Source organism: Mustela lutreola, chromosome 9 (assembly GCF_030435805.1).
Source record: "Mustela lutreola isolate mMusLut2 chromosome 9, mMusLut2.pri, whole genome shotgun sequence".
NCBI lineage: Eukaryota > Metazoa > Chordata > Mammalia > Carnivora > Mustelidae > Mustela > Mustela lutreola.
This window is the reverse complement of record NC_081298.1, coordinates 34,280,759-34,304,619: the sequence shown is the minus strand read 5'-3', so window position 1 is coordinate 34,304,619 and position 23,861 is coordinate 34,280,759. Positions and strand designations below refer to the sequence as shown.

The 23,861-nt window shown below is 39.2% G+C and overlaps 1 protein-coding gene across 3 annotated transcripts in view; it reads right to left on the bottom strand.

Moving 5' to 3' along the window:
- Window positions 1-13,146: 13,146 nt before the first annotated feature.
- The window catches only part of PLCB1 (phospholipase C beta 1), a 682,758-nt gene continuing 672,043 nt past the window's right edge, over window positions 13,147-23,861 (bottom strand). For 2 of the 3 annotated variants that reach the window (XM_059133978.1, XM_059133981.1), the window contains exon 32: window positions 13,147-16,493. In XM_059133978.1, coding sequence (XP_058989961.1) covers window positions 16,266-16,493 — 228 coding nt within the window. In that variant the 3' untranslated portion in view covers window positions 13,147-16,265. The remainder of the gene's footprint in view (window positions 16,494-23,861) is intronic. The other variant, XM_059133980.1, reaches the window with a different exon arrangement.

Sequence of the window (23,861 nt, the reverse complement as noted above, 5' to 3'; positions counted from 1 at the left end):
TGTCTGCCATGTTCTTTACTCACCCTCAGATATCTGTGTGTTTTTATCACCTCCCAAATCCTTAGGCACTGGGGTTTCTAACATCTATGATCTCTTCCTATGTTAAAGAAATTCACAGAGGTAAAGAGAGGACCTGGTGCCCAGAGTAGATGCTCAATAGGGTAATCATACATCACGTTTGCCCAGGACGGTCCTGGTTTGATGTCTATTGTCCTGGGCAGATTTATCACTTTGCATGAAAAAAATGACAGGGTCCTACATGGCAGTTGATACTGGCTTTCAGTACCCCAGGAGCACCTCCCATGGCCTCACCATATGGTCTGGGTTTGCTCACAACATGGTGACCTCTGGTAGTTAGACATCTTGTGCTGTGGCTCAAGGTATCCCATGTTACAAGGCAGAAGCTATATTATCGAACTGACTTGGCCTTAGAAGTCCCATAGCAGTACTACCATCTCATTCTATTGGTCACAATGCTGCCCAAATTCAGGGCAGGGGACATGGATATCACCTAGGGCTGAATGACTAAGTAGTAACAAAGTGAAAACTAGAGCCAAGTCTATTTACTTCACTCAATATTTATTCTTCTGGCTCAAGAAGCCCTGTCTCCATTTTACATCCATTTTTAACCTCTCCACCTATATTATATCATTATATACATTACATTATTAATATGTAAGCTCCTATGTATTCTAAGAGAGCCAAGCTACAAATGGTCTTCAGATGGTCTTACAAAATCTAGAAATCACATGCAAAATCTGTTTTTTATGCAGGCATCAATCAGAATTCTCTGTTGAAAACATGGTTTAAGAATTTATTAAAGGCATTAGATAGTTCACAGCATCCCTGAAAGGGTCTGGGAATCAGGTGTGGAACAAATCCAGAGTTAGACTGTGGACTGTTCCAGAACTGCTGCTTCTGCCCCTCCCCAGTGTGCCAGATCGTCCAACCACTCTTGCTTCTGGAATCCCAGCGTCTTCACCTCTGACCTATCCAGAAAGTATCAGTGCAGTGCCTGCTTCCAAATGTCTTGTGCATTTGTACCTAAGCCACACGTCCTAATCCACATGTCTGTGCCATAGCTGCAATTAAAGGAAGTGATTTCTAATGTCTACTCCAGGGATATGCAGATTAATAAGGTGGAAAAATTCTCAAACATGAGGATAGCATTTATAAGACGCTAAGAAGGCAAAATCATGAGAAAGTCTTCTATGTGAGTGTGGCACATATATGTGCTTTTCTGAACCATGGGTTCCTAGTTTTCATCAGATTTTCAAAGAGGTCTCTAATATCCACATATCAAGAATCACTGATACACCAGTTCTTATATTAACACAAATCTACATGTTTGAGCCCATTTTCATATATAGAAGTCTGATATACTTTTCAGAATTGAGGAGTGTGAGGTCCAATGGTGTCTATCTTGCTACTCCAGTAATGTAATCCATTAATAGAAGTTAGATGAATACTGAAATGGTATTTTTGTTGTTTTATTCAATCTGTTTTTTGTCCCTTTTGGGATGATGGAAAAGTACAAAGTTCACTAAAGCATGGATTAATAAGGACACTTATTTTAATAGATTTTATTTGTTTGACTTTTACTTTGGGGACAGGATGGTAAAAACAAAAGAAAACAAAAACCATAGAAAGCTCCCAATAAAAAATTGTTTTAAAAATATACTTTGAGGGATGGCTTAGACTGAGACACATTTAGCTTAACTTTCTACAATTTCCAGTACTTGATGTACAAGCAAATTCTCTGGAGATTTAATAAATGCTCAACTATTTAAAAGAACAAACTTTTGTCAGAAATGTAGAGCAAATCATCTTGGGGGATTCCACACATCTAGCTAAAGGAATCTCAAATTGGGTGCAGAGAGAGAGTTAAGTGTTTTGTGCAAGATTAGCAAGTTCATGGCAGAGACTTAACTGGAACTGAGAACTTAGTTCCAACTTGGCATCCTTTCCTCCAAAACACCCTCAGGAAGGCTTGCAATGAAGATTTTGTATAAGTTAGTTACTGCTGTGTAATAAGACCACCCCAAAACTGAATAGCTGAAACCAAAACCAATTCATTAATGCTTACAAGTTGGCAGGTTGATTTGGGGACAGTCCTGCCACCTCAGCTGGGCTCCCTCAAGCTCTGTGGTCAGTTCCTGGTTGGCTGGGTGGCTTAGCTAAATTGGTTGGGGTCTATCTTACATATGGCACTTCAGTTGGGGAAATGAGGTCTATTCTCATGAGGTTTCTCATCCTTCAGCAAGCTAGCACAGAACTGCTTTCATGGTGGTGTCAGGGTTCCAAAAGGTAGAATTTTAGTCTGGGAACTAGAATAATGGAGTCATCTCACTCTCTTGGTTAAAATCCATCATATAAAAAATAATGATAATAAAATAAAAATAAAAATAAAACCCATCATAAGAGCAGTCCAGATTCAAGGTGGGAAAGAGACATGACCTCTTGATGGAAGAATCTACAAAGTCACATTACAAAAATATAGAGAAGCTGTGAAGAATTAGTGCCATTTTTCAATCAACCAAGGGTTAATTAATTCATTCAACCTCTGTCGATTGTTGCATCTGGCTCAGTGCATCTGGCTCAGTGTTACAATAAGCTCTGGGGAGGAAGTAAGGAATAAGAATCAATCTTGTACTTATTTCTTAGTGAATAGTATCATGTAACCAAAACATCCTTTCCTCAGGCAAAGCTAAAGGTGACTCTAGGTTTTATATCATTGTTCTGAAAGCCATTAGTCCTTAAATTTTGATATTACACCTTCTATTAAAAAATCATATAAGAAATTCAGAAGTAATTTAGCATACATAAATTAAAATTGGCTTTGGTGAGAATAATTGACTTCTCAGAAGTGCAGCCAATAGGGAACTGTCAGGCTGGATGAGTTTTTACACATTTCAGAGAGAAATTGGAGCTCTAAATGCTAAATTTAGCTTATAAGTATATCATACATACATTTGAAAACTTGAAGGTCTTTAGATTATAGGGAGAGTTTTTTGACATCTCTATTAGACATTTTCCTATCTAGTTGCTATTTCAGCTGAAATATTTGATTGAGGTTATACAATGTCTCCAATACAAATTAACCAATTCCTTTTTAGACTATCATTGCCTACTTTCACAGATTATTGACAGTAATATATTCATGTTATCTAGATGAAGGGTCTGGTCTAATATGCATCAAAGGTGTTTTTTTGGGAAAATAGTTTTAAAAATTTCAAAATACACCCAATAAAAATTGAGTAACTGTCCTGCAGAAAACAACTAAAATGGTAGATAGAATAGAAACCTAAATATTTTCTTAAAGGTAATGAAGAGATGACAAGATAGCAAGTAATTAATGGCCAAAATCTAAGGGAAAGATGGAATCCAGTGAAGTAAGCACAGTACTCAAGCCAATTTTATTCTGAGAAAATTTACCTATTTGGGCAAATTTGAACTTCAATTTTGATGGCCTTACTGACTGAGACAGATAAAAATGAAAATCTAAGAGCTTGTTTAAACTAGAGAATCTGCCCAAAGGTTTGGTATTTGAATAAACAAAAACCAGATCTAATCCTAATACTGTGTTTATTATAAGTGCTTAAAAATTTTTTTTGAGTCTCGATTGGAAGAAAAATGTCCCAAAGAGGTCATACCTTCAAATAAGCCTAACAATAATTTTCATCTTTAAGTGGGCTATCACATACACTAGTGGTTCAAATCATTAAAAAGAACACTAAATATATCTGGTTTGGATACTCTCCTACACATCATGCAGAAAGAAACACCAGATCTTTCTGTCAAAAAGTGTTTCCTTCCCAGGTTTCTGAGAATTCCCATAAATAATTTTCTCAAGAAAAATAAGCATTATACAGTAAAAAAATCATTAAGTGCACAAGAAAATGAAGTACCAACAGAAGAATCAGCAGAAACAGAACTGTGAAATTGGCAGATATAAAGCATTTACTATACATAAAGGGGAAAAAATAGAAGCAATCTTCAGAGAACAGACACTGTAAAAAGTATCCTTAACAGTTTTACAAGAGTACAAAGTAAAATGTCTAGATATTAAAAAAAAAAATTCAATAGCTGGAATAAACAAACAACTCAACAGACAGATTTAGCAGCAGGTTAGACCCAGCTGAAGAGAGAATCAATTAATTGGAAAATGGGTCAGAAAAACTGTGATAAACTAGAAAGTTAGTTGAAAATGATAGTTTTCTCAGAAGCCATTATAATAAGACTAATGTGCCTAATGGGACAGGAAGGATCTCAGAAAGAGCAAAGGGGATTTGGGAGGATGCAGACAGCTGAAACAGCTAAATTTAGCTATGTGGCTTTTCAAACTCCCTTTGAGTTATATGGGGCTTAAGCAAATAATAAGCCAGATAAATAGCATAGAGGATAGCTTTATATCCCAGAATTAAAATCCCTGCACAGGGTAAGATCGAATAACCCAATATATTGAACCACAGACTACCATGGACCATTGGAATTGAAAAGGCAGTGTGTGACATCAAACATATTTAAGTGAAAATTCAGATATGGCTGGTCTGAGAAGCAGAGAAGAGCAAATTTGGAGATTAAAGGAGACATTATCACCAAATTTTCAAGCAATGAGATCAGAATGGATGGTGAACACAGGAATCTCTAAGGGAATACTTTCTTCACCATGGTTGGCCAGTCAAATAAAATTTGTCTTGCATATCATAAATGTAATGTAGTCCCCGGGTCTTAAAACATTTTAGATGAGCTTAGGCCTTTTGGAAATAAAGAATTATCTACATTAATTCAGAAGTCTTTGTAGGGTATGCATTATTTTTATATAGCTCAAATTGGTTCATTTTTTTGAGCACCCATCTGCTAAAAAAAATCTCAGTTAATTGTTTTCAGTTGCAGCTATGTTCCAGAAGGCTTGTATAGTGCCAAGATATGCCAGAGGGAGGACCCACCTGATCTTCAGTTCATCTTTCTATGCAGGCATCCTCTGAGTCATCTGTTGTCTTGCTTTGTTCTTGTGCTCCTGGTCCATTTATATCTAATGGTTCTGCTTCATCTGTTCCATCCTTGGGAGTCATGGAATTCTTTTGTTGTTTTTATGTTACTCTAGGATATAGGAATTTCTTGAAGCTTTCAAAGTACAATTGCATAAAACTGACTGTGCCCCCTCCAGGGTCTTGTTATTTCTTAGGTATTTTGCATGGGAGACAAAATTCCTCCCTTGGGCATCTATCCCTTTGGCATCTATATTCTTAATATATCTCCTATATTTCTGTATTTCTTCCAGCTCAAGGTAAAGCTACTTTGTCTCATAATTTCTCCCAAATGTTTTCTCCATAACTGAAATCTTTTCCATTCTGCTGAAGGTAGAGGCTTTTGAATAACAAAACCTAGGAGAACAGAATGACAGACTTCTAGCTTTCCATCTTGCTAACTCCCTTTCCTGATTTATGAAACACAGAAAGGCTTAAACTTTCTAAATAAAGGGAAGAGCTGTTGGGGAAAGTATTGGGGGGGGGGGAGACTACATTATTTTACATTTAAAAAATTATCCAGTTGCTTATGTTTGAAAGCAATACTTTCCTAGATCCAGCTAAAGAGTGTCCCTGCCTTGAGCTCTGTGATTTTGTTCTGGTTGTGCCCTGCCCTCTACTACCGCCATAGAAGACATTTGCTGAGCCTAGGGTACCTGCCAAACTGGAGACCACAACCCCTTTTTGGCCAAGCTTGGTATTTCAGAATTCCTGACCCAAATACCCTCAAGCCCAATTGTAGGCCAACACAGGACTCTTTCCTGGGTCCATCCCTTTGAGGGTGGACCACCTTGAGATTATGTTCATTTAGAGTCCTAAGACATGGAGAAGGGGCAATTCAAAGTTAACCATTTAAAAACTGTTATAATTCTGATTTCAGAGGTAGCTTTATAGGAATCAGTTTACCGTCTCTTCTATGTATGTTACTTACAGATAGAAGGGGGCCTATCTTGATGTGTTGGGTGTTAGGATATAGTTCTTAGCTTGCCCCATATCACCTGAGATCATTCTCTATCCATCTAAGAAATTGTCTCTCTGTCAGAGGATGCTTTCTGGCCAAAGGAGCATGTTTGGCCAATGGATAAGATGGTTGGAAGTGCTAGAGAGCTCTAATGTTCCCCAAGAGAAACTCAACCAATGAGAGATGGGCATTTGTGGGTAAATATCTCAGATGATTCATGCCTAGTGGTTCAATTCTGAGCAATGCTTATGGGGAGCGATCCCAGTTGCTCACAGTGGTAACCTGCTTATCTAAAATAACTCCTTGCCTTTCCTCATATCCTTGTCTCACTTTAAAAAAATAGAAAAAAGAAAGAAAGAAAATAGAATGAATCAAGTGGGAATTGGGAGATATTTTGGGGGCAGATATTTTATCTGTGACAATCACATACAGGGAGAGAAAAAAATGGGAAAAGTATTTTTAAGACACTTTGTACTGTCCTGTGAATCAAAAACCACTTCGCCATTTTTAATAGAGATTTCAGCAAAGTTTGTCTCCCAGGTAAACTTCTTGGATTCATCCATTTCCTCTCAGTGGCCTATGGACCATATCTTCGGTTTAATAAGTTGGGGTTGCTTCTTGTTGCTGATAAGGGGTGAATCGCTTAGGGAGACTACTCTTAGAGGATGCAAAGGTGTGTATTTTGGTATGGAAGAATATTTTGGTATTGAAGACCCTCTGTCTAGGCTAGGTGTGTGTGTGCACATGCGTGCACGTGCGTAATGGTAACGTTGTCACAATAAAAGGGAAATAGACCTTTCCTCTTAAATGTGTTGGGGTAGAGACATGAAATATAAATCATTTTGAGGGATAGTCTTAAAGACATATTCCATCTGGGTGTGGTTATGACTGTAAAACCTGAACTTCTAAATTGATTGAGCTTGTGGTAGAACCAGTGCCTGGAACATAGTAGGTATTTATTAAACATATGTTGACTGGATGTATTACTGGAAAAATGTTGACAAGGGAATATTTATAGCATCTACCAGGAAAAGAATAATTCTGCTCTGCCTGCTTAGCTTGTGAGCCATTTGGGGGTGAATTGGGCAATACTAGAGCATTCAGGAAGGTAGAATGATTTACTTTGGAAAAGTTAAAGAATTTAAAGAAAATACAATACATCCAGAAATGAAGATGAAGGGGAGAGAAGGCAGGATTCTGTACACATTGGGATTTAAGGGAGGTTGGGGGTGGGGAGGAGGAGTCTCTGTGACATACAGAGAGAGGAAGAGAGGGGAAAAAGCAGTTTTAATAGACTTTGTAATATGTTATGAATCAAATTCTATTTTGGCACATTTTATAGAAATTTCTGTACAAGTTTCCCTCTCATTTTCAACCTACTTGTTGGTCTTGAACTGGTGTTAGTGCTTCCTAGAGATTGGGCTTTCTATTGGTTTTAAATAAATGAATATATAACCCTAGGTTCTCTTGAAAGAGGTATTTCTTTGAAATTAAAAAGGGGGAAATTAGGATATTTCATTGATGGTAAGATATACTTTTAGGCTGTCTGAAATTAGAATGTGTCTTTATGTTTGATGAGGAGTCAAAGTTTAATTGGTAAGTTTTTTTCCTTTGTTACTGATACATCCTTTTTTGGCACGTTAAACTTTTTGACAGCTTAAGTTCAATAACATGCTCTGAAATTCACTTCAACTTTTTTTTTTTAAAGATTTTATTTATTTATTTGAAAGACAGAGATCACACGTAGGTAGAGAGGCAAGCAGACAGAGGGGGTGGGAGGGAATCCCCCTGCTGAGCAGAGAGCCTTATGCGGGGCTCAATCCCAGGACCCTGGGATCATGACCTGAGCCAAAGGTAGAGGCTTTAACCCACTGAGCCACCCCGGTGCCCCCACTTCAACTTTTAAAGGCATGAGAGACTGTGGACTCTGAGAAACAAACTGCGAGTTTTGGAGGGGAAGGGGGTCGGGGAATGGGTGAGCCTGGTGGTGAGTATTAAAGAAGGCCTGTATTGCATGGAGCACTGGATGTGGCACATAACCAATGAATCTTGGAACACTGAAAAAATAAAATTATAAAAAATGGTAAAAAAAAAATAAAATAAAGGCTATGTGATGAATAGTTCCATGATAATATTCAGTATTTCACTAGTCTTTAATAAGTTTCTTTCCATAGAAAATACACTGGATTCCAATGAATTCAGCCTAATTATGAGACTTATTTTGCACCCTGTTTTTAGGAGGAAGAGAGAAATCTGGGAAGATAAACAAATATTTGACATTTGGTAAAAATAAGCAAATGATTTTTTAGATTCACATAGAAAATAACCAGTACCATTTTCTAAACAATCCCCAAATATTCAGTGACCCAGGGGAAAATGATAATTGTGAGAGACTTTGTAAGACAGAGATTTGGGGTAGAGAGGCACAAAGGGGACTAAAGAACAAAAATCAAGAAAGGGGGCCCAGATTTTAAAATAAATATTTACCCAATTTAAAAAGGGGCCAAAGATTTAAATAGACATTTCTCCAGAGAAGATATACATATGGTCAGGATACACAACATCATTAATTAGGGAAATGCACATCATAATCACAATGACATACTACTTCCTACTCACAAAAAAACAAAAAAACAGAACAAAACCCCCCCAAAACCAAACCAAACCAACCAACCAAACAAACAAAAAAAAAAACAAGTGTTGGCAAGAATGTGGAGAAGTGGGAACATTTAGGCTTTGCTGGGAATGTAAAATGGTGCAGCCACTTTGGAAAACCATTTGATAGTTCTTCGAAAAGTTAAATGTGAAGATTCCATGTGAACCAGCAATTCTACCCCTAGTATGTACCCTTAGAAAACTGAAAATACATTTCCAAGCAAGAACGTGTACACGAGTATTAGGGCGCCTGGGTGGCTCAGTGGGTTAAAGCCTCTGCCTTTGGCTCAGGTCATGATTCCAGGGTCCTGGAATTGAGCCCCATGTCCGGCTCTTTGCTCTGTGGGGAGCCTGCTTCCCCTTCTCTCTCTGCCTGCCTCTCTGCAAACTTGTGATCTCAGTCTGTCAAATAAATAAATAAAATCTTTAAAAAAAAAAAAAACTTGTACATGAGTATTTATAGCAGTATTATTCATAGTTATCAAAAAGTGGGAACAACCCAAATGTTCATCAAGTAATGAATGAATAAATAAAATGTATTGAAAATAGCATATTATCCAGCCACTAAAAGGAGTGAAGTACTGATACATGCTACAGCATAGATAGACCTTGAAAATTTTATGTGAAGTGAAAGAGGCCAGACCCATAAGGCCACATATTATGTAAATCTAATCATATAAAATGTCCCAAGTAGATAAATCTACAGAGACAGAAAATCGATGCATAGTTTCTACGGGCAAGGGAGAGAGAGAGGAAGTGGGGCACTGGGCAGAGAATGGGGAGTGCCTGCTAATGAATATGGGGTTCCTTTTTGGGCAGATGAAAATGTTCTGGAATTAGAGAGTAGTGACTGATGAGCAACTTAGGACTCTATCAAAAAATCACTGACATGTGTACTTTGAAAGGATGAACTTTACAGTATGTGAATTATAGCTTGATAAAAGTGTTAGGAAAAGTGTATACACAGAATGTTCAAAGTAACAGCTGGACTGTGCGTGGATTCCAGGGGGGAAGAATGGCTCCTGAGTTCTCTTTTGTGGGCAAAATAGGCTCTTGTGACCCATGGAATGCAAGGTGACCTCGTCTTCTCTACCTGTGTCCCAGAACCTAAGATTTGGTGACTGACCTACTTTAATCACTCACTCGCTGTTTTATGTTTTGGGGATGGTGCCATACATGAGAGGTCAAGCGTGTGGGTCCTGTGTGGTGTCACTTACTATTACAGAGTTCTAGACTCATGAGGTCCTCAAACAAGACTGTGGTTTTGAGTTAATGACATTTATTATGTTTATATCAATTGCTTCTTTTTCTCTATCTTAGAATTGATATCTTGATGAGCAAGTATTAGCATTAATAGGCAGATGAGCAAACAAATTTATTCAACATAAATGCAATGTTTATTGAATGATTACATCATGGTTGATGAGGGGTTCATTGGTGAGTGAGGCATGACGCCTGGCATCACAAGTATCAGCAGAGGATGTAGCTATATGTAAGAGGGCCCTTACATTAGAGTTGGCGTGTGCTCTATATGTGGAAGAAAGTACAAGATGTTTGGTTGACTGACTGCATTAGTGGATGCCATACAGACCACTCTGTGTCCATATCCTTTTCCCTATACTATTGTAGTGTCTTCCCACTCTTTATCAGGACTGGTCTTATGACTTACTTTCACCAATAGAATATGCTAGTAGTAATGGTGTGTCACTTCTGAGTTTAAACTTCTTGAGGCCTGAACACTCATTCTTATGTTCCAGATCCTAGCCTCTGACATGTGAAAAAGCCATTGCTTGCCTGCTGGAGGGTAAGATATCATAGAGGGCAGTGCCATGTCATCCCAGTCATTCCAGCCACGTGTGGACGTGACATGTGAAAGAGCCCAGGTCAGATCAGCCACCAACCAAGTCATGGCTGAATGCAGATGTACACATGAACCCAGCTGAGATCATGTCAGCCCAGCCTGGATCTGCAGAAACAATCACGCTCCCCTAGACTCCCAAAGAATAGAAAATGATTGCTTAAGACACGAAGTTTTGGTGGTATTTGTCATGCAGCGATAAGACAAGTGATATAGGATGTTATGAGAGCACAGATGATGAGGCCTGACAAAAACCTGGCTGAATGAAAGAAGGCTTTTTAGAGGAAGTAATACTTATACTATAACTTTGAAAATGAATAGGAGTTAGCCAGGGAAAAGAGAGAATCTGAGTGTGTGTGAGTGTGTGTGTGTGTGTGTGTGTGTGTGTGTGTGTTTTAAAGAGGGGTTCAAGGGAAGAAGAAACCGAAAGAAACGGTCTAAGTAGTTGAAGGAATGATGTTCAAAAAGTTGAGGAAGCAAGATGGCCCAGAGGGCTAGAATGTGGTGTGCGAGAGAGAGAATTAAGAGACAAAGTTAGAGGAGGGCCTGGGTAGCTAGTCAGTTAAGTGTCTGACTCTTGGTTTCAGCTCAGGTTATGATCTCAGGGTTGAGAGACTGAGCCCCAAGTGGGGCTCTGCCCTTGGCAAGGAGCCCGTTTGATTTTTTCCCCATCTCCCTCTGGCCCCTACCCCACTAGTGTTTCTCTCTTAAAAAGAGAGAGAGAGAGAGAAAGTTAGAGAGTCAAGTGGGAATTAACTCATGTAAGATCTCAAACATTTATTAAGGAGTTTCGACTTTAGCCTGAGAATAGCTGGGTCAATAAAGGCTTTTAATCCCATATTTTGCTTTTGTATGATCAGCCTAGCTATAGTATAGTATTCTCGTATACTAGTATAGTACAGTCTAGTATATTACAGTCTAGACTAGTTTAGTATAGTATGGTTGCATGATTTGGGACAAGTGGATTGGAGACCATTTAGAAAAATCTTGGCAGGAGGGAGGGGGTGGTGGCGAGTTTAGGGACAAGCAGAAAGGACAGAAAGTCAATGACTCTGAGGACTGTCATAGGGTCAGTATTGACCCAACCCATGATTCACTGGAAGGGGGATGAGAGAGCTGTCAAAGATAATGACAACATTTTGGTTCGGGTGACTGAACTGATACTGATTTTGCTCACTGGTCTAGAGCACAAAGGAGGTGGAGCAGGTTTGAGTGTAACTACACATTCAGTCGGGGCACACTGTGTGAGGCAGGTCATATTTTCCGAAGAGGGCCACACTTGTATGTTTGTTCCACTCCTCATGCTCTTGGGTGTGACCTATGGCCACGGTGAGATGGGGTCCATGTTTGTTCCTTCCTCTTGCCTCTGGGAAGGGGCTTGTGAAAGCACCAATGATTGGGGTCCCAGATAAGTGATAGTATGTAACTCTGAGTCACAAAATCTGGAGACACAAAAATCTGGAGACAGCTCCTACCTGGCTTTCTCTCTGGAGACTCGCCTTTGGACTCCCACCACCATATTGTGGGAAAGCCCAGGCCAAGTGTGGAGGACATATGTAGGTGTTTCAGCCCAGCTGCCCAGCCAGTCTCTCTGCAGACATATCATCAACGACCAGACATGTGAATAAATTAATCTTCAGAGAATTCCAGCCCCCAGCCTTGTAATCTTCCAGTCGAGGTCCTGGACACTGTGGATAGAGACACATCATCTCTGCTCTGTCCTGTCTGAATTCTTGACCTATAAAACTATGAGAGATAAGAGATCATTCTTATCATTTTAAGCCACTGGGTTTTAGACCAATGTATAATATAACAGCAGGTCACGGATATACTATATCCAGGGTGCCTACGCGACATTCTCATAACTCACATGTATATTCCTTGTTTTAAAAAAAATTAATGTTGTGGGGGGCTTGGGAGGCTCTGTAGGTTAAGCATCCAACTCTTTATTTCAGCTCAGGTCATGATCTCAGGGTCATAGGATCAAGCCCTGTGCTGGGCAAGAAGCCTGTTTAACATTCTCTCTCTCCTCCTGCCACTCGCCTCTAAAAATAAAGAATCAGTGTTGCAAACTCTTTATGTTTCATAAGAAAAAGTTATAACAAGTACTCTGTCAGTTCATCTCCACTATTTGTTAGGAAAAATTTTTTTTTAAAAGATTTTATTTATTTGACAGACAGATTATAAGTAGGCAGAGAGAAAGAGGGGAAGAAGCAGGCTCCCCGCTGAGCAGAAAGCCTGATGTGGGGCTTGATCCCAGAACCCTGAGATCATGACCTGAGCCGAAGGCGGAGGCTTTAACCCACTGAGCCACCCAGGTGCCCCTGTTAGCAAACTTTTGACTGTTCTGCTTTCCTTAGCTTTGGTGAAAGAAGGGAGGGGTGGTCTCTAAAACGGAAGTAATGGACAGGTGCTCGGTCATTCCTGGACAGGATGGTAGATCGATAAAGTAATGACAGTGGTGCCCTCTGGCACATGCATCGCAGCATCCCAAGCTCCTGTACAGGCACAGATGGGCTGCATCAGGGTGGGCCTTCTGTCTTTAATGACTGGTGCGAAAAGCACTCCCACCATCCCGCCCATCAAAAACAAAAAAAGAAAGAAAAAAGTTGGCTCTGACAGCAAGAAATGACACACCTGGGTTGTGTTAAGAAATTTTTATTGTTTCCTTTGGATTTGTGATGAAAGCACATAAAATTACAAGTGGAAGAAACATCATGCCACAAAATTGCATAGAGTTATTACAAAAATGTGAATTACGCATTTTAAATAATTTGAGATAGAAGAACAAAATATGTACACTTTAAGAGTTTCAAATACTTTGTCCTATCTTTTATTTTTCTTCTGAAAAGGCAAAAGTCACAATGTCCAATCCATCACAAACAATATTTATACAGTGCACACGCGCAACATTAAATTCAAAGTAACGCAAGCAATGGCCCTTTCTTTTGGAATGACTGAATGACCGCTTATCTATTACAGGAGCATTAATGCATGAATGTACGGCGATGTGGAAATGTTCAAATGAAATGCTGGAAACCAAAAACACAAGGCATGTCATCAGAATTTTGAAAATTGGTTTTCACGGCCAAAACCACGCTATTCTCAGTAGTGTAAGGGTATCAGAGGGGCACGGTCTAATTGACTACACAGCTCTAACGCTCTATTACAAGAAAACCACAGTACAGAATTTTACACATTCAACACAGAACAAGGCAAATACATAAAGGCACAAAACTGCACATCATATAGACCCTTTTTCTTTATCTTACTCTATTTCAAGTAATATTAATATTGTTAAATGATAGTATCGCTGTAGTAGTTTCAATGAGGCAAGATGGACAGTGTTCCACACTACCCCACAACTGCAAAAAGTGTCATTGTACAGATATAAAAATGTGATTACAGTAAATGGCCAAATACAAATGTATTGCAAAATGACTAGAGTCACGAAGAGAATGCAATCCCACTACCCAAACAGTTTTGTGTAAGTCAGGGTCTTTCCACTTCTGTCTCTCTCTGGACTAAAATGTGAGACAGTGTTCTGTAATAATCATCATTGTGTTTGGTATGAATGCTATTATTAGTTCATTCTTCTGCAACGTTAGACAGTCTACAATTTTATTTATAAAAATGCAGCATTCAATTGTGCCCATTCTTGCTTCCTTACGATGAATGTTTTTCTTTCAAAGTGCAAAAGTAGAATGATTTATAAAAGATTTATCTTTCAATGGAAGATAAGTTTTATTAAGTGTCTAATTAATACCCCAAATCCTTCAGATCAAAATATAATCATTTCCAAAAAGGATGGGATTTTTTCTCCTTGTGTCTTGCCAGATGTGTTTTTTATTTTTTAATCAAACACTCTTGCCTCATGTTTGAACTAAGTCTTCATTTTGATTAAAACTTAACTGTGATCCCTAGTTATTGCTTAAAGTTAAATAAAATAATTTGCATAAAAATATTAAATTCTTGAAACACAATTTTCAGGACACAACTGGTTTTTGCATTTTAAAATGTTTCGCTAAGCTACAATCAGACAGGTTTATTTTAAGGGAAAATAAAGCTATAAGCATCTTTCTTCAGAGCTTTAACTTCAATGTTCCTTGTGTTACTCTCTAAATTATATTTCCCTCTATATAATTATTCTCTCTTACTTAAGTTCCTTCAATAATATTTTTGATCAGTTTTCCCATGATATAATTTGTTTTTCTTATGCCACCAACATAGAAACTTAACAAAAAGACACAATTAAGTGGATTAAATGTACATAGTAAATATATAATGAAAGATTTTTTATGTTAGAATAAAGTCAAAATCTGTCAGACTTAAAAATTATGAAAGATACTAATAAATTTCCATATTGCTGTCCTATACATTTTTTTATATATTCTATTAAAACAAGCTTAAAATCTGATACTTAAAATCCAGTTTTTGATCCTGCAAAATATATATCAAATTCATATTCTAAGCTCTAAATCTACCTCAACTTGTATCAACAGTTCCATCCACTGTTTCTTAGAATTTCAACATAATTTAATAGTTACATAATATAGATAGATGTTTGACCATTTTCTTCTCTGGGTATTTATCCCCGAATTTGGGTTTAAGTCTTATGCAAGAGACTTGGGTCACTGCCAATTAAAATACACGCATCTATACTTGTATGCGCTTGTGCTTGTGTGTGTGTGTGTGTGTGTGTGTGTGTGTGTGAGTGTTTGTGTACTTACATGGCTATGTGTGTACATATATACATGGAGATACTATATATCATTTATATGTGGGTCTGTGTATTCTCTAGATAAATATTCAATCTTTATCTCTATAGTAAAAATAAATGAACCATAAAAAATGTGAGACAGCAAAATAACCACTGGAACCTGTTCCCCCTGATTGAATCTCTGCTCAACATCTATCAGCTTAACCATTTTTATTCAACCAGACAGACTTTGTAGTTATTTAATAATTTCAGGCCAACCACCAATGGATACCCAGACTTTGAGTGCAAATAGTTACTTCAGAAAGCACAGTGCCTGGAAGTGTGTGGCCAGTTTGCTCAAGCAACCCAATGTATGCGCCATATTGCTATGTATTGGGATAGCTTCACTGGGCAAGGATACAACCAAGTGACTTTTTTTCAAGAAAGAAGACCAACTTATTCGAATCACTGTGGTATTGAATAAAGCCATGTCAGCAACAGATACATTGATGCCTCTATGATAAATAAATTAGCAAACTGCAAGCCTCCAGTGCTTGCAAAGCAAAGGATAAAACAATTTAATATGCACGTTAACTTGAAGAGATGGTAGTTGAGGGGCAGTTAGGAAAACGAATGCTCAAAGTTGGCTGTTCGATAGTGTTAAATAATGCTACGCATTTCTCAAACTATTCCTATTACTTTGAAATACTTTATACCAGAGCTTCAAATAAAAACATGAGCTTGATTTTCTTCAAAAAAGACACTGTCCTTCGTTAAATGTCCCATGGAGCCCGGAAGTTGCCTGCTTTGAATTTACTATTGGAAAGAAAACAAAAATCCCACATACATGCACTCTCCACAAGCAGACCTGTAGTAGCGTCCACATAACGCATGGAGCCTGGGCATGAGGATGTTGGCATGGATCCTTCTAGAACTCTCCCTGTGGTGTGGATTGTAGGGTAAAGAATGCTTCTCAGGAAGATGCCCCCGGGCAGTGATTTTTGTAGTAAGAGAGAGTCGGATGAAGGGGCCATGCATGCTTTGAAGGCCTGGCAGGAACAATCACAGAGGAGTATCGAACTCTTTTCCTGGGTTGTCTCCTTCCAGCTCGTCACTGGAGGGAGGCCTGTGGTTCATTTTTCCAGGCTCTGAGGCCAGGGAGGGAGGGGCAGAGCTGTGGTTGCTGTCTTCGCTGATCTTCCCTTTCATGGCTTCCTGCACGAACTCCAAGATCTCCAGGGGCAGTCTTTTGAACTTGTCTTGGTATTCTTGCTCCAGGTCTGTCTGCAGCTGGGAGACATCAAGAGAGGAGGATGGTTTTAGGTCATTTAGTTTTCTCTAACCCCCCGCGTGGAAACTCTTGGAAAGAGATGTGCAAAGATGGGGGAGGAATAAATTAATGTAAATACCATCCACGGGGTACCTATGGAGAAGATGTAAAACAGAGTGTAGTTGACCACGTCACCTGTCTGCGGCTGAAGGTCAAGTTCAGGTTCTGTGGGGGCAGAATAGGGCTAAAGACAGGCAACAGTATAAATACACACACAAAGACGCAGAGGCAAATCTTTTGAAAAAGTTTACAGAAGTAATATGCTGTGATCCGAAGTTCTTTTTTTTTTTTTTTTTTTTTTAAAGATTTTACTTATTTACTTGACAGAGAGAAATCACAAAGTAGTTGGAGAGGCAGAGAGAGAGAGGGGGAAGCAGGCTCCCTGCTGAGCAGAGAGCCCGATGCGGGACTCCATCCCAGGACCCTGAGATCATGACCTGAGCCGAAGGCAGCGGCTTAACCCACTGAGCCACCCAAGCGCCCTGATCCAAAGTTCTTAAATGAAGGGACTGGAAGCTACTGAGAGCTGGGCGTGCCAAGGTCAGCCATGCTTCAGGCTGGGGAGAGGGAAGAGGTGGCTGGAGAGGACAGGGGAGCTACAAGGGGGCTTCATAAAGTGCCGTGGAGTACTTCTAGAGAGAAGCTCAATGCATTTTTTAAAAGATTTATTTATTTATTATTTTAGAGGAAGAGAGAGGGCGAGGTGAGGAGCAAAGGGAGAGCATTTCCGGCAGACTCCCTGCTGAGCGTGGAGCCTTTCACAGCTCGATCTCACCACCCTGAGCGGGAACAAGAGTCAGGGGTTTAACGGACTGTGCCACCCAGGCACCCCTCAATGCATTTTTATGAACTGAACATACTCCTATAACCAACTTTAACTTCTGTTTTGCCTTCTTTTATCACCTCTTTGATTCTTTTTCTTTTCATTCTAATTTTATTTGCCTTGTATTTTGCTTTAGCTACCTTATAAACTGTCTTTTAATTTATCTGTTTAATGCTCTGGAGAATGCCCAGACTTTTAAAAGTCACAGAACCATTTCTTCAGACTTAAATGGAAGCCGTAATCATAAAACCAGTGAAGGCTGGGCGTCTTCTGTAGCCAGGGTGAGGGGCAGCCAGTGGTGGGTGCTGCCTGCTGGAAAGCTCTACTGTGATGGAAACAAAGAATTTTTTTTTTTTAAGATTTTATTTATTTATTTTACAGAGATCACAGGTAGTCAGAGAGGCAGGCAGAGAGAGGGGGAAGCAGGCTCCCTGCTGAGCAGAGAGCCTGATGTGGGGCTCGATCCCAGGACCCTGAGATCATGACCCAAGCTGAAGGCAGAGGCTTATCTTATTTTTATTTATTTATTTTTTAAGATTTTACTTATTTATTTGACACACAGGGAGAGAGATCACAAGTAGGCAGAGAGGCAGGCAGAGGGGTGGGGAAAGCAGGCTCCCCACTGAACAGAGAACCTGATGCAGGGTTCGGTTCCAGGACCCCGGGATCATGCTGCTTAGTCCAGGGTTAAGACAGTACTCAGGGCATCTGTTCTTTGGAGCTGTGACCCCTTTCCTTGCTCACATTCTGGACAATGTCAGCAGCATGAGAACACCCTCTTTGGTTCAACCCCTTTGCTTGTGCTTTTATGCTGGAGGAATTCTGCCAGGATTTAGTTATATAATATAGGCCCATAATCCCTTGCCTGCAATTCTAAAATCCCCCAAAGTTCTGAAATCCAGAACTTTTTTTTTTTTGGTAAATTTGGGGCAAACACATAGACATTAATTGATATAGTTATTTAAAATCCTTATATATTTCACTGAATGTGAATATCCATGCACGGTACTGTAGACGTATTAATTTGTATGACTATGAGGATGACAAGCCCCCTCCTAGAGTATTATGCTCATAGTATATGCATTATATGACTTTCTAAAATCAGAAAAATTATGTATTTCAAAAGACAAGGATCCCAATAATCTCAGAAGATGGACTGTGGATCTATTTGAACAACATTCCCTACCCCCCCTCCCACCCCACATCAAAAAGGGCCAGATAGGGTCGCCTGGGTGGCTCAGCCAGTTAGGTATCTGCCTTCAGCTCAGGTCATGTTCTCAAAGTCCCGGGATCCAGTCCTGCATTGGACTCCCTGCTCAGTAGGGAGTCTGCTTCTCCCTCTGTCCTTCATATCACTCTCATCCTTTCTCTCGCTCTCTCTCTCAAATAAATAAATAAAATCTTTTTTAAAAAGTGTCTGATAAAAATGACTTGTCCTAAGTACTGAAAGTCAACTATTCTTCCCAAATATAAAATGTAGGGTATTTATGATTATGTTGCACTGGCATATGAATTCTAATAAGCCAAGGAGGAAGCATGCTATGAGAAGGGCACTCATGGGGCTCTGAGACTGACATTGCTACAATGAAGCAAAGGCACCTTCACACACAGCTGCTCCCTCCCTGTGAGGAACAAGTGAGCCATCGGAGCATCACAGATGAGATGACAATGGCCAATTCTTTCCCAACCATTTTGAAGAGAGTAGGGGCTTTTACAGGAGTGAAATCTTAGTCTGGTGTTCACCAGTTCTCATTAACTGCCACGCAGGCCATTCATTTGTCTCATTTTTAATTCAGCAAGGCGTGCTGTTCAAGTTTTGCTTCCAAGAAATATGAGGAAACGAAGACTAAGCAAGGAGCCTGGTGTTGAGGAAACAGCAGATTTCTGTTTTCCTTTAGGTTAGTGTGGGGTAACTTCAGCATTAGATTCATTGCATGTGACCTAGTGGTCAATTTCTCTTAGGTCCTGGTAGGCAAGACCCCAGAGTGCTTGATAGTACTGTTTTTTTTTTTTTTTGAATTTATATACAAAAAAGAATGTGAACTATGAAACAATGTCAAATACTTAAATGAACATTTTTTTTTTTTTTTTAATTTTTTATTTTTTATAAACATATATTTTTTATATACATATATTTTTATCCCCAGGTCTGTGAATCACCAGGTTTACACACTTCACAGCACTCACCAAATCACATACCCTCCCCAATGTCCATAATCCCACCCCCTTCTCCCCAACCCCCTCCCCCCGGCAACCCTCAGTTTGTTTTGTGAGATTAAGAGTCACTTATGGTTTGTCTCCCTCCCAATCCCATCTTGTTTCATTTATTCTTCTACCCACTTAAGCCTCCATGTTGCATCACCACTTCCTCATATCAGGGAGATCATATGATAGTTGTCTTTCTCTGCTTGACTTATTTCGCTAAGCATGATACGCTCTAGTTCCATCCATGTTGTTGCAAATGGCAAGATTTCATTTCTTTTGATGGCTGCATAGTATTCCATTGTGTATATATACCACATCTTCTTGATCCATTCATCTGTTGATGGACATCTAGGTTCTTTCCATAGTTTGGCTATTGTGGACATTGCTGCTATAAACATTCGGGTGCATGTGTCCCTTTGGATCACTACATTTGTATCTTTAGGGTAAATACCCAATAGTGCAATTGCTGGGTCATAGGGCAGTTCTATTTTCAACATTTTGAGGAACCTCCATGCTGTTTTCCAGAGTGGCTGCACCAGCTTGCATTCCCACCAACAGTGTAGGAGGGTTCCCCTTTCTCCGCATCCTCGCCAGCATCTGTCATTTCCTGACTTGTTGATTTTAGCCATTCTGACTGGTGTGAGGTGATATCTCATTGTGGTTTTGATTTGTATTTCCCTGATGCCAAGTGATATGGAGCACTTTTTCATGTGTCTGTTGGCCATCTGGATGTCTTCTTTGCAGAAATGTCTGTTCATGTCTTCTGCCCATTTCTTGATTGGATTATTTGTTCTTTGGGTGTTGAGTTTGCTAAGTTCTTTATAGATTCTGGACACTAGTCCTTTATCTGATATGTCGTTTGCATATATCTTCTCCCATTCTGTCAGTTGTCTTTTGATTTTGTTAACTGTTTCCTTTGCTGTGCAAAAGCTTTTGATCTTGATGAAATCCCAGTAGTTCATTTTTTCCCTTGCTTCCCTTGCCTTTTGCGTTGTTCCTAGGAAGATGTTGCTGCGGCAGAGGTCGAAGAGGTTGCTGCCCGTGTTCTCCTCAAGGATTTTGATGGATTCCTTTCGTACATTGAGGTCCTTCATCCATTTTGAGTCTATTTTTGTGTGTGGTGTAAGGAAATGGTCCAATTTCATTTTTCTGCATGTGGCTGTCCAATTTTCCCAGCACCATTTATTGAAAAGGCTGTCTTTTTTCCATTGGACATTCTTTCCTGCTTTGTCGAAGATTAGTTGACCATAGAGTTGAGGGTCTATTTCTGGGCTCTCTATTCTGTTCCATTGATCTATGTGTCTGTTTTTGTGCCAGTACCATGCTGTCTTGATGATGACAGCTTTGTAATAGAGCTTGAAGTCCGGAATTGTGATGCCACCAACGTTGGCTTTCTTTTTCAATATCCCTTTGGCTATTCGAGGTCTTTTCTGGTTCCATATAAATTTTAGAATTATTTGTTCCATTTCTTTGAAAAAGATGGATGGTACTTTGATAGGAATTGCATTAAATGTGTAGATTGCTTTAGGTAGCATAGACATTTTCACAATATTTATTCTTCCAATCCAGGAGCATGGAACATTTTTCCATTTCTTTGTGTCTTCCTCAATTTCTTTCATGAGTACTTTATAGTTTTCTGAGTATAGATTCTGTGTCTCTTTGGTTAGGTTTATTCCTAGGTATCTTATGGTTTTGGATGCAATTGTAAATGGGATTGACTCCTTAATATCTCTTTCTTCTGTCTTGCTGTTGGTGTAGAGAAATGCAACTGATTTCTGTGCATTGATTTTATATCCTGACACTTTACTGAATTCCTGTATAAGTTCTAGCAGTTTTGGAGTGGAGTCTTTTGGGTTTTCCACATATAGTATCATATCATCTGCGAAGAGTGATAATTTGACTTCTTCTTTGCCGATTTGGATGCCTTTAATTTCCTTTTGTTGTCTGATTGCTGAGGCTAGGACCTCTAGTACGATGTTGAATAGCAGTGGTGATAATGGACATCCCTGCCGTGTTCCTGACCTTAGCGGAAAAGCTTTCAGTTTTTCTCCATTGAGAATGATATTTGCGGTGGGTTTTTCATAGATGGCTTTGATGATATTGAGGTATGTGCCCTCTATCCCTACACTTTGAAGAGTTTTGATCAGGAAGGGATGTTGTACTTTGTCAAATGCTTTTTCAGCATCTATTGAGAGTATCATATGGTTCTTGTTCTTACTTTTATTGATGTGTTGTATCACATTGACTGATTTGCGGATGTTGAACCAACCTTGCAGCCCTGGAATAAATCCCACTTGGTCGTGGTGAATAATCTTTTTAATGTACTGTTGAATCCGATTGGCTAGTATTTTGTTGAGTATTTTCGCATCTGTGTTCATCAAGGATATCGGTCTATAGCTCTCTTTTTTGGTGGGATCCTTGTCTGGTTTTGGGATCAAGGTGATGCTGGCCTCATAAAATGAGTTTGGAAGTTTTCCTTCCATTTCTATTTTTTGGAACAGTTTCAGGAGAATAGGAATTAGTTCTTCTTTAAATGTTTGGTAGAATTCCCCCGGGAAGCCGTCTGGCCCTGGGCTTTTGTTTGTTTGGAGATTTTTAATGACTGTTTCAATCTCCTTACTGGTTATGGGTCTGTTCAGGCTTTCTATTTCTTCATGGTTCAGTTGTGGTAGTTTATATGTTTCTAGGAATGCATCCATTTCTTCCAGATTGTCAAATTTATTGCCGTAGAGTTGCTCATAGTATGTTCTTATAATAGTTTGTATTTCCTTGGTGTTAGTTGTGATCTCTCCTCTTTCATTCATGATTTTATTTATTTGGGTCCTTTCTCTTTTCTTTTTGATAAGTCGGGCCAGGGGTTTATCAATTTTATTAATTCTTTCAAAGAACCAGCTCCTAGTTTCGTTGATTTGTTCTATTGTTTTTTTGGTTTCTATTTCATTGATTTCTGCTCTGATCTTTATGATTTCTCTTCTCCTGCTGGGCTTAGGGTTTCTTTCTTGTTCCTTCTCCAGCTCCTTTAGGTGTAGGGTTAGGTTGTGTACCTGAGACCTTTCTTGTTTCTTGAGAAAGGCTTGTACCGCTATATATTTTCCTCTCAGGACTGCCTTTGTTGTGTCCCACAGATTTTGAACCGTTGTATTTTCATTATCATTTGTTTCCATGATTTTTTTCAATTCTTCTTTAATTTCCCGGTTGACCCATTCATTCTTTAGAAGGATACTCTTTAGTCTCCATGTATTTGGGTTCTTTCCAAACTTCCTTTTGTGGTTGAGTTCTAGCTTTAGAGCATTGTGGTCTGAAAATATGCAGGGAATGATCCCAATCTTTTGATACCGGTTGAGTCCTGATTTAGGACCGAGGATGTGATCTATTCTGGAGAATGTACCATGTGCACTAGAGAAGAATGTGTATTCTGTTGCTTTGGGATGAAATATTCTGAATATATCTGTGATGTCCATCTGGTCCAGTGTGTCATTTAAGGCCTTTATTTCCTTGCTGATCTTTTGCTTGGATGACCTGTCCATTTCAGTGAGGGGAATATTAAAGTCCCCTACTATTATTGTATTGTTGTTTATGTGTTTCTTTGATTTTGTTATTAATTGGTTTATATAGTTGGCTGCTCCCACGTTGGGGGCATAGATATTTAAAATTGTTAAATCTTCTTGTTGGACCGACCCTTTGAGTATGATATAGTGTCCTTCCTCATCTCTTATTACAGTCTTTGGCTTAAAATCTAATTGATCTGATATAAGGATTGCCACTCCTGCTTTCTTCTGATGTCCATTAGCATGGTAAATTCTTTTCCACCCCCTCACTTTAAATCTGGAGGTGTCTTCGGGCTTAAAATGTGTTTCTTGGAGGCAACATATAGATGGGTTTTGTTTTTTTATCCATTCTGATACCCTGTGTCTTTTGACAGGGGCATTTAGCCCATTCACATTCAGGGTAACTATTGAGAGATATGAATTTAGTGCCATTGTATTGCCTGTAAGGTGACTGTTACTGTATATGGTCTCTGTTCCTTTCTGATCTACCACTTGTAGGCTCTCTCTTTGCTTAGAGGACCCCTTTCAATATTTCCTGTAGAGCTGGTTTGGTATTTGCAAATTCTTTCAGTTGTTGTTTGTCCTGGAAGCTTTTAATCTCTCCTTCTATTTTCAATGATAGCCTAGCTGGATATAGTATTCTTGGCTGCATGTTTTTCTCGTTTAGTGCTCTGAAAATATCATGCCAGCTCTTTCTGGCCTGCCAGGTCTCTGTGGATAAGTCAGCTGCCAATCTAATATTTTTACCATTG